We start from the raw sequence: 11,334 nt of genomic DNA, 5'->3' as shown, positions 1-11,334 counted from the left end.
CCAAAAAATATTGTGGGCGGAGTTCGGGCTGGCATCCATGCTACCAATTTTGAGAATAACTTGGAAATCGATAAACACATTTCACGATATGACAAAACCCATGACGATCATGATTTGCAGCACAATTAGAGAAATTATAAAGTGGCGAACGAGAGAAATAAATAAAACACAGAAGCTGACGTAGATTGTTCCATCTGGTTTCTTATTGATTCAAAACACAAGGCATCTCTTAGCAGTAAAACACCTAATATTAACATTAAAATATTTTTTTAAATAGTTATAAAGTCACAATAAAAAAGGTGTTGCATAAAATACAAAACATTTTTCGTTTTCAAAATCAAAAGTTTGTTTGTAGAGAAGAGTTGAAAGGCGGTTGCACCTGTAGCGAGCCTAATGGCTGGTGTACAAGTTTGTTCAAGTAAAAAGTGAAACACACAAGACCATAGTGCACACAACTGAAGGAAATCCAAAGAAAAAGTGCGAAATCAAACCGTGGATACACACACACATGCATGCAAACTCACACACAAGCCATTACGTATAAAAGTTAACGCTTAACATTAAAACCTTTGGTAAAAAGTGTCCTTTCAATTGGTCTCGTTCCTCCAGCTCCTCTGCGGGTCAGAAATGTTTATTTCCTGGCGTACACGGAGCTGTATGTTTTCTCCACCAGCGGGCAGAACCTCTTCGTGTGCGCTTTGGCCCCGGTGGCCCCGCACAGGGGACACATGTACTGGCTCAGGTACGGGCACGTCACGCTCCCGGCGCGGTCTTTCAGGTAGTGTGATCTGAACACGACCTCGCTCTCGCCGTTGTGCTTGCAGAAACTGCAAAACATCCTCTCGTGTTGGTCGCGTGAGTTCTTGCAGGGTTCCTCGCTCGTGTCTGTCGTGCGCGCGCGCCCCGGGCCGTTTGGAGAGTCCTCGCGCGCGGCGGTTGTTCGACAATCGCCCTCATCCGAGCCTGACTGCTTTCCCGACCGATGCATTCTTCTGACCAGGTCCGCCAAACCCAGGTAGTCCTCCCAGGGCTGGAAATAATCATTTTTATACTCCATGGATCTACGAGCAGACAGGATGTAACGGAGAAGAGGAAAAGCCATAACACACTCACCACCAAAACAACTTGCACGCGCTGAACACGCGTGGGGTTTAAAGGGCAGACGTCACAGCACGAGACCAATTAGGGCATGATTGGTTTGCCAATTGTGTCCTCTTAAGGGGAAAAAAAGATTGGTAAGTGAATAGATTTCCTTTAAAACTGGTGTAAGTGTTCACGACGATAAACCGTTGTTTATTGAAACTGATTGGAGAAGACGCGTTATGAAATACTCAATGGCGTTTAAAAAAGACCGTGTACAATCGTAACATTCAAAAAAAAAAAGTATATAACCTTTATTTTGGCGTACAATCAATACAAAAAATTATTCAGGATTCAATAACTTTGTGTATTTTGTCCATTCCTCGCAAGAAAGTCAACACACAAACCAAACACAGACTATAAATATATATGAATACACAATTAGGGTCAATAACCTGTAAGAATAATTAGAATAAACAATAATGATAAAAATACAATACACAGAGTATAAGAAGAAACGAGTCGCAGTAAGAAAAATAAAAATGAGAAACAAAGAAACAATGTCGGTGTAAATTAGCAAAGTATTTTATGAAAACCTTTTAACTCGTGAATGTAAATGTGGTTTGGTTACCCATCTTATTACATTCAAATTAAATAGTTATTTCAACATTATTTAACAAATATTATTACTTCCAAGACAGTTTTGAACTAGTATTTAAAAACCAACACATAAACCCACCAAGAAAACAAGTGGTTTTCTGAATAAAAATCTTAAATTTCACAGACAGGGCTTAGATTAAACCAGAATTAGGCCTTATAGTTCAATTAGAGCATTTAAGCAGCTTTTATAAACATGCCTTAAAAACATTATTGGTGTGCATCTTAAGACAAAACGTCTCAAACATGCTTTTCAGTCTGTGAACCCAGCCATTATAGTAGTTAGTCACATATATAGAGCCCGTGACAACTAGCCCCGGTCTCAGCTGCAGCTTACACAACAATACATGCAATTGTGAATATGAAGTGTGCATTTGTGAGAGATGCTGGAAAGAGAAAACAAGGTAATTCCACATATTTAATGCAAATCTTTATTTAATTTATTCAAAAAAGACAGAATCTTCACAAAACACACAGTATTTCATTGAAGTGTGTGAACTAAAAGGGCCAGTCGGTGTTGTGTTCGTCAGGTGACTGAAGGATCCGCCGAGACCTGAGAGAGAGAGAGAGCGAGAGACATTCACATCACATTTCAGTATGTGATAGATATTAGACGGATATTAGAGTTATTAGACCTGCGGCAGGGCAGTTTAAGAGCGGAGTACAGCTCAGGGGTGTTGGGGGTCATGACCCCGTTCAGACGGGACCCCGACGTGACCTCTGACCCCACAGATGACGGAGTGACACACGGAGAGAGAGAGAGCTGATCCGGAGCTGCTGCACCTGCACACACAGGGCTGTGTTATGAATGCTGTAATGGTGGTGTGTGTGTGTGTGTGTGTGTGTGTACGTACGGAGGTCGCTGAGCGCTGTGCTCTCTCTCCTGTTCCACTGACAGCTTTTCTGGACGGGAGAAAAACTGAGGAACTCGGACTTCAAACGGGAGGCTTTCTGCCGCTCAAACTCGGTTCTCTAAAACACACACACACATTAACGGCTGAGGGACAATTAGGATTATTAAATATTACAAAGAGTAATTCTCCCAAAATATTCACACAAATTCTTTGTGTGTCGAAACATATTGAAACTCATTCTGATTCTTAGAAATCTAATCTTTTTACTCACTCAATATGCATTTATGGTTTTTAATATGCGGACAAAATGAAAATGCAAGCCTTCACTCAAGTTTGGTCTTATAACAAGTTGATTATGCCATTTATTATTATACTTTACGGCGATTATTTTATATTTGAAATTCTCCACAATTCCCTGGTCACTGTAATCGGTCCATGTAGCAAGAATTGTGTGTGTGTGTATTGTGCGATTTCTGCCAATATTTAAAGGATCCCATGATTTCTTCTGTACTTCTGCTGTAATGACAAAGCTGACTTTATTTCCAGTCAATTTAAAATGTAATATTTAAATTAGGGCTGTCAAACGATTAATCGCTTTCAAAATAAAAGTTTGTGTTTACATAATATATGTGGGTGCACTGTGTATAATTATTTTATATATATAAATACATACACATGCTTGTGTATATTTAAGAAATATTTTCATGTATATACTGTGTATAGATTTATATATAATTTTTATTATATATAAATGTTTTTTCCTAAATATACATACATGTGTGTGTATTTATATATATATACAAAATAATTATACACAGTGCACCCACATATATTATGTAAACACAAACTTTTATTTTGGATGCGATTAATCGTTTGACAGCCCTAATTTAAATATTTATAAAATATATTCTAATTTAAATAAAGAAAATTATTGAAATTATAAATATTGAGTTACATTTTAGAATATTTAATAAGTTAAGTTTCATTAACTGGATTAGTTAAATAGATTCAGGTTGTAAATAATTTTTTACTCAAATAACAATCAATCTCTTTTAGAGCATAACCAGAAAAATGTTTATTATAAAATAAATCATAAAAAGCCCCTGACTTTAGAGTTGTATTCATTCCCAGGACTTTTCCACATCTACACTTTACAAATCCCTCATATATTCAGGTTTTCCAAGAACGTCAGAACTCTGGTTGCGACTTTAAATAAATAGAGGTTATTCGTTTAAATTTATTTTAAAGCTTTTTTTTAGTTTCTCATTTTGTGTTTTTGTAAAGTTTCATGCACAGAATGAGCAAAAATGACTAAGAACTCTCACCTCGTGACCCAATCGGATAGCCGCCTCAGTGAAAGCCCGCCTCTCTCGCTGGAAGCTCCGCCTCTGCCGGTTAAGCTCCTCCCAGCGGGCCTGTAGCCGCTCCCACTCCTCCAGATAGTAGCAGTCCATCAGCACAGCGGGGAGAGGCGAACTCACACGGTCCTGAGAGAAAACACTCACTTTACTGCGGCCTACGCACTTAACCGAGTCAGACGGGATAGCAGGGCTGCGTTCGGCCAGACAATAAGTTGCAAAAGGTTAATTTTTTTAAATGGAAACGGTGGTGCGTTGAACCAGAAAATGTCTAATTGAAGAGAACTGGCACTGGCTGGTTACTTCTGGTTTCTGGACTGGCTGCAGTAACACGTTTCTGTCCATGCGGGGGCGCTCGCGGCCGAGTCACGGAGTCAATGCGGTTTCACCCCCAGAAATCCACTTTTCTCAGGATGTAATTTTTCGTCAAGTAATTTGAAAGTTGCATTCAAAAGGGAGGGCTAAGATAATACACTCAGCTGAAAATTGCATTAAGTTCACTAATCTGTTCAAAACTGTGATGACGTCACACAATAGCAGAATGCTAGCGTGTTCCAGCCAACAACGGCCTAACCTGTACGAAATCAAAAGGACATAAGTACTCGTTCATTCGACTTTTGGCCTATAATCTATATTGAACTTGCGGAATCAACAATAAAATCTGTTGATTTAACAACAAGCAGGTGAAAGAGACACATTTAGCCGTTTAGCCCCATAGACTCCCATTCATTTTGCTCTCGCCCGTGATCACCCCCAGTGGAATTCTAATGGAACTGCAACCAAGATAATACACAACGGGGCTAATAGGAAGTGCTGTTAGACGGGCTCTGGTTGAACACTCTTTTCTGATGACGCAAGAGTTGCAACTACGGCAGCTGAGAAGGCCATTTTATTTTCAGAGCCTGATGAAATCTGTATAAATACGTGTTTAATGCTGCAAAATACGCTCGATGTGTCAGTCACTGGCCTGACCGTCCAGAATAGAAGAGAACATCCCAATCGAGTGAAGGGATTCCTGGCGTTTCCAATTTTCCGTTTTCCAATCTTTAACACCGTGTGGTTTGTATACATGTTGTTGCTGATTGGGCTCAGGCTGACACGCCCACCAAACCAGAGAAAACACATCTTTCAACCCGAAACTGTCTGAAAGCGTCTGCTCTGGTGTCTGACCTGCAGTAACTCCTGCTGCGCTCGGATCAGCTCCCGGCTCTGCTCCACTTCCTCCTCCAGATGAGCCAGCAGCTTCTCCTGGTCCGTTCCCTGAGCGACCGCCCCTGATGACCACACACACACACCTTCAATGTTGCTCACTTTATTACAGTTTATTCTAGAGCCAGGCCGATATTATCGGCCGATATTAGGCATTTTCCAAACTATCGGTATCGGCAGTTATAATGGCTGATAAATGAATATTTCAAAAATAAAATTTAAAAAAAACGGAGGAAACACGCTTGAACCATGTCATGAGTGTTGGAGTTGTATAGTTTGTCCACCAGAGGGCGCTCTACACCGTTCCTGTTGGCAACACTCGTTGAGTTGGTCACGAGACATACATTGCTTGAATAACAATTAAAAGATCATCCCCATCAGTTCTCTTAACTCAAATAAGCATGACAACATTTGTGACTATCATGTCCAGTTTAAAAAATAAATAAACAAATAAATTATCGGCCGATATATCGGATTTTAAAACCCAAAAATATTTGTATCGGTATCGGCCTTCAAAATCCTTTATCGGTCGGGCTCTAGTAAATACTGAACTCATGAGTCATGATTAGAGCCAGACCGATTTATCGACAGACTGATATTATCGGCCGATATTAGGCATTTTCCAAACTATCGGTATTGGCAGTTATAATGGCCGACAAATGAATATTTCAAAAATAAAATAAAAATGGATGAAACACGCTTGAACCATGTCATGAGTGTTGGAGTTGTATAGTTTGTCCACCAGAGGGCGCTCTACACCGTTCCTGTTGGCAACACTCGTTGAGTTGGTCACGAGACATACATTGCTTGAATAACAATTAAAAGATCATCCCCATCAGTTCTCTTAACTCAAATAAGCATGACAAAATTTGTGACTATCATGTCCAGTTTAAAAAATAAATAACTAAAATATCGGATTTTAAAACCCAAAAATGTTTGTAAAAAAAAAAAACATGAACATTTCCCCAGTTTCCAAATTTTAAAAGTTAAAAAAAAAAAAAAAAATACATTGCTTGAACAATTAAAAGAACATCCCCATCAGTTCTCTTAACTCAAATAAGCATGACAACATTTGTGACTATCATGTCCAGTTTTGCTGCTGTTAAATAAGCCGAGAGTGAAGCGGGATTAGCTAGTAATAGTTACGTTACGTTGTTAGTGTAGTCCTTTTAACTTTTAACAATGTGACTGAAGTATTTCTTTAATAGCGCGTAACAGTTATAGCAATGAGACGCATCATCTCTCCTTGGCGCGTTATATTGTAAATGTATGTTTTTTCAATTATTAAATAATAATTTAAAAAATATATATCGTCTGATATATCGGATTTTGAAACCAATAAATATTTGTATCGGTATCGGACTTAAATCCTTTATCGGTCGGGCTCTAGTTTATTCACTATTATATAGAAAATGGTAATAAAATATAACTCAGTTCTCAGATCAGTGGATATTTCACAGGTTTTGTCCGTCCTTCTGTTAGACTCACACATGAATTATGTTGAATATCTGTCAGCTGTTGAATTTAACTACACTATTAGCTAATACCAGTTTAGCTCAATGCGATTGTTGTTCAGTCTGTGTGTAGAAATGTCTCAGAAAACACACTTTCAGAAAAACATGGTCAGCTCAAAGTGTCTGACTCATTTGTCCATATTTTTACTGTAGTCACTGTATGAAGATTTTTTTGGATATAATGTGTCAGTTTACTTTATTTTGCTAACCTCACACACTATTAAAAATAGATAAAGTCTGAATAGTGTTTGGTTTGACTGTATATTCATAGATAGCCTCTACACATGCGGTTCTTACTCTGAGACACGAGCTCCCGAACTCTTTTCTGGACCTGCATCCACTCCTGAACCACACCGCCGGTCACATGATCACCAAGGCTCTGCTCTGATTGGACCAGCACATTGTCTCTGTCCTCATCCTCCAGTCCTGTATGGTCATCTTGTAGTATCTAATTAAAAAGATATTACTATATGATACACCCAATTAGCATACTCCATATCCTCAATAGTAACGTGTGCATGACGTACTACACTGAAAGAGGCGGACTTTGTGATTCTGAGGCCCATTTCGAGGCCACTCATCGCCAATCATGAAAGTGTACATAACCAATAGGCGATCACATTTGCAATCGCGCTGATATTCAGGAAAACAGCACTACATATCATGTTATAAGTATTCAAAACAAAAACGTACACAGAGACATTGTTGCCTTGTATATCTTAATTTTTAGAGGGCATTTTTATTAATTTTAATGGCATTTTGTACCCCAAGGCCCCGTTAATGGGGTTAATGTCAATGATGGAGGCGGGTCAGGGCTGTTTAAACACAAATGGTACGAGGTCACTTCTGTAACGAGGCTCGTTTCATATGAAAGGGTCAAGTTTCGGGTCACTTTCACTTTTTCAGTTGAATAAAAATCATGATAATTTGAAGCCTCGGCAGTCTGAATGAACTTTAGTTCATTAATAGTTTGGGGGTCTGGGTATGTATTTGCCCAGTACCGGTGAAGTACATACTTTTAGAGTTAGTGTTTCTAGGCTATAGGAAATCTTTGCAGTGCGGGTGTAGGGGTCTCTCTCACCCGTGCCATGTTGTTTCTGAGCATGTGCAGTAGTGTGGTGAGCGCGTGCCGGAGTTTCATGGCCTCTCTGAGCTCCGCTTCTCTGCGGTCCAGCAGCAGACGCAGTGCTTCTTCCAACCTGCAGGGGGAGACAAAGCGATAATATTTTCAATCCTTTCCACAAATGATTTCTGGTCCTCAAATTTTACATAAAAGATGCTTATAATCCACATTAAAGCACACTATTGTCATTAATGACTCTCCCTCATGTCGTCCCAAGCCCGTAAGACAGTGTTGTAGTCGAGACCACCTCACTCGAGTCCGAGTCGACACCGAGACCAGAGAGAGTCGAGTCCGAGTCAAGACCGAGTCCATAGAGAGACGAGTCCGAGACCAGAGACGGTCGAGTCCAAGTCGAGACCAGTGAGGGTTGATTACCTAATTTTTTTTTACTGAATTTACTTAGAGTTTAACAAATATGATCAGTTTAGGGTAAAAAGGCCACATAGTAGGTGGTGTTAAAAGTAATTTTATTACAATTTGTCATGCGCAGTTGCGCACTAGAAAATCACCAATCACTGGAAGTGTCAATCAATTTAACAAAATATTTTATTATATAACATACATTAATAATCATGAAAAATATTTTTAATTGAACTCGAGTGGACTCGGGAATAATTCCGAGTCCTAAAAAAAAAAAATGTTCGAGTACGAGTCAATTCCGAGTCCAAATGTACACGAGTCCATGACAAGACCAAGACCATTAAAATATGGTCTCGAGACCGAGTCTCGAGTACTACAACACTGCCGTAAGACCTCCGTTCATCTTCAGAACACAGTTTAAGATATTTTAAATTTAGAGTCTTCGGTCTCTCCATTGAAAATGTATCTACGATGTATCCACAACAGAGCCGGAAGACAACACAATGCTGATAAAGTCTGAGTTACTGTTATTTTTGGACCAAAATCTATTTTCGATGCCATTGTAACCAACCCACTGATGTCACATGACTACTTTGATGAAGTCTTTATTTCCTTTCTGGACGAGGACAGTATACCGTACACACATTTCCAATGGAGGGACAGAAAGCTCTCGGACTAAATCTAAAATATCTTAAACTGTGTTCTGGAGATGAACGGATGTCTGACGGGCTTGAGGGAGAGTCATTAATGACATCATTTTCATTTTAGGGTGAAAAACTCTTTAAAACACGTTATACAGTCTATCGGGTCATTGGTCGTACCTCCCATCAGCCTTTGTGGGCTTGAAGCCAGTCTCTCTCCGTCCGGTCCGCTTTGGCAACACATTTATGATCTCCATGGCTATAGATGGGGAATATTATTGTCACTGTGCCGTTTGTGGGTTTCATGAGCATGCATGCTAACTGAATGATGTGTGGCTTTTAGTCTGTATTTAATGCACTCATAAAACTCCCAAACAGCAACATAGTGTCGGCCCACATCTGTATCCACGCATAGGTGACACTATTTTGCTGTCTGGGTTGTGTATAATACAAATCTACTGAGAATAGTAGCATTTCACAAATTATTGTGAGTTAACGAGGGCAAATGTTTCAAAAAGGAATATTGAGGTGGTGAATGAAGTCGCTAGAAGTTAAGCAGGCCGCGGGCCGCGAGTCTCACACACTCCGCGCTGTTTGTGTCTGTCGGCGAGCTGAGAGAGTCTCTCCCTCATGCGGCTGATGATCTGCTCTCTGCGCCTCAGCTCCGCCCCCTGCTGGTGACAGCGGCACTGCAGCCGCGCGCACTGCACACACACACACACACGTCAGCTGGTGCGCTCTACTGCAGGAACTACAATACATCACATCACAACCTTATCTCTTTCAGAAGCCAGAGCCTGTTGCAGCCGGGAGATGTGCAGGTCCTTCTCCATGAGCTGCTCCTGTGAAAGACGATAAACTCACACAGTCTTTCATAATATAAAGGAAGTAATTAATAATATTAACATAATTATTTACTAATTAGGAATATTATTTATATAGCTCCCTAACTCTAGAGTCCCAAAACAAAATATAAAATGATTTAACAAATAATATAACATTAAAATTCATTTATATATTTTTATACATTTATATATTATTTAGGGCTGTCAAATGATTAATCGTGATTAACTGCATCCAAAATAAAAGTTTTTGTTTACATGATCTATTTGGGTGCACTGTGTATAATTATTTTATATATATATATATATATATATATATATATATATATATATATAAATACATGCTTGTATATATTTAAGAAATGTTTCCATGTATATAGATTTATATATAATTTATATTGTATATAAATATTTTATATATAATTAATATTTTTCTTAAATATACATGCATATGTGTGCATTTATATACATAGAAAATAATTATACACAGTTTACCCACATATATCATGTAAACAAAAACTTTTATTTTGAATGTGATTAATCGTGATTAATCATTTGACAGCCCTAATATTATTATTTATATATTGGGATAAACTCCTTGAAAATGTAGATCTTGTTTTTTTTTTTTTTTTTTTTTTGGGTGGGTCCCAAAATATAATGTACAACGCTAACATAAAATGTTATATTAATATATAATATATATATATAAAAAACTGAATTGCCTAATAATATTTTATTAATTTACACAATATAATGCCATAATTTAAAATATAATATAAATCCCCAATTAAAAGGCAGTAATAAACACTGCAATGACGTGTATGAAATTAACCATAGTGTGAAAATAATATCACAGCTTAATTCATTATCTAGAGGTTGTTGCCAGATTGGCCTTGATGTGTGATGGAAAGTGTTGTGTAGTAGTTGTGTAGTGAGCTCAGGTGTGTACACGGACCTGTAAAGATGTGATCGGGTCTCTGTGCTCCTCTCTGAAGATCCTGTGTGTGAAGTTGAGTGTGGTTTCATCATGACGAGGCACACACACTGAGTTCAGGATCTCTGGCAGACACAAAACGCACTCAGCCTGCTCTTTCTGACCATCAGTATCATTCTCACGTGTGTGTGTGAGATAACACTTACCTGAGCAGTCTTGAGCTCGGCTATGAGACGGCGGTGATCTCGCGAGATGTTTGTGTGCCATAACCCTGCAGAAACTAACACAACATTAGAAATAACTGATGCCTTGTGCAACTTTTCCTTTCCATTGCGGGAAAAATAACCAGAAACGATAGTGAAATCTGTAACCACAGCAAATTGGCTGGTCTTTTTGTGTGTGTGGCAATTTCAAAGTAATTTGATTACATCTCTGATTGATATATGTTAACATATCTTACCAGAGCAAAAAATCTGTAGCGCCTTATCCTCTCAAAAGGCAGATAAAAACATTTAAAGGGTTACAGAGCAATCGAGAGCCGTTTCCTTCAATCATCTGCAGGTTTCCTTCAATCATCTCATCAGTGATCGACAGCTTCAGTCTATTTAACAGCTAATGGACTGAAATCCTTACAATATTTAACCCTAAAACCGTATTCTGGACAAATGTGGGCAAAATAGTTTGGATTTATTTTAAAAAAATTAACATAATACTTCCCTTGATCTGAGCAGTACAAGACTTGGCTACTTTTCCTAAGTTTGC

At 38.6% G+C, this 11,334-nt stretch overlaps 2 protein-coding genes across 4 annotated transcripts; both read right to left on the bottom strand.

Moving 5' to 3' along the window:
• Positions 1–181: 181 nt before the first annotated feature.
• Positions 182–1,145, bottom strand: nanos3 (nanos homolog 3). The gene has a single exon (XM_039648389.2). It carries the CDS (start codon positions 1,100–1,102, stop codon positions 632–634), a length of 471 nt encoding a protein of 156 aa, XP_039504323.2. The 5' UTR covers positions 1,103–1,145; the 3' UTR covers positions 182–631.
• A 984-nt stretch (positions 1,146–2,129) lies between these two features.
• LOC120460542 (afadin- and alpha-actinin-binding protein B) lies at positions 2,130–11,157 on the bottom strand. 3 transcript variants are annotated; one of them, XM_039648369.2, is made up of 13 exons: positions 11,033–11,157; positions 10,779–10,843; positions 10,594–10,697; positions 9,570–9,638; positions 9,377–9,500; positions 8,977–9,055; positions 7,754–7,871; positions 6,970–7,120; positions 5,120–5,223; positions 3,917–4,078; positions 2,592–2,709; positions 2,373–2,520; positions 2,130–2,290 (listed from the first exon to the last, which is right to left on the bottom strand). In XM_039648369.2, the coding sequence occupies exons 2-13, from the start codon at positions 10,837–10,839 to the stop codon at positions 2,236–2,238; spliced, it is 1,293 nt and encodes a 430-aa protein (XP_039504303.2). In that variant the 5' UTR covers positions 10,840–10,843; positions 11,033–11,157; the 3' UTR covers positions 2,130–2,235. The 3 variants fall into 3 exon arrangements, with proteins under 3 accessions (XP_039504303.2, XP_039504313.2, XP_039504309.2); XM_039648379.2 differs by having other exon boundaries at positions 2,403–2,520; XM_039648375.2 differs by having other exon boundaries at positions 10,779–10,852; positions 11,033–11,151.
• Positions 11,158–11,334: the final 177 nt, after the last annotated feature.

The sequence above is a fragment of the Pimephales promelas genome, chromosome 6, assembly GCF_988280905.1.
Source record: "Pimephales promelas chromosome 6, fPimPro1.hap1.1, whole genome shotgun sequence".
NCBI lineage: Eukaryota > Metazoa > Chordata > Actinopteri > Cypriniformes > Leuciscidae > Pimephales > Pimephales promelas.
Note: the sequence above shows the minus strand (reverse complement) of the source record. Positions and strands in the feature narration are given on the sequence as shown.

Excerpts from the sequence above, each read along its gene's own strand:
- nanos3 (XM_039648389.2), bottom strand. The coding sequence starts at position 1,102 with ATGGCTTTTCCTCTTCTCCGTTACATCCTGTCTGCTCGTAGATCCATG.
- LOC120460542 (XM_039648369.2), bottom strand. The coding sequence starts at position 10,839 with ATGGCACACAAACATCTCGCGAGATCACCGCCGTCTCATAGCCGAGCT. Across the intron at positions 7,872-8,976 it reads CCCACAAAGGCTGATGGGAG|GTTGGAAGAAGCACTGCGTC; the intron begins GTACGACCAATG and ends CTCCCCCTGCAG. Across the intron at positions 2,291-2,372 it reads CTTAAACTGCCCTGCCGCAG|GTCTCGGCGGATCCTTCAGT; the intron begins GTCTAATAACTC and ends TCTCTCTCTCAG.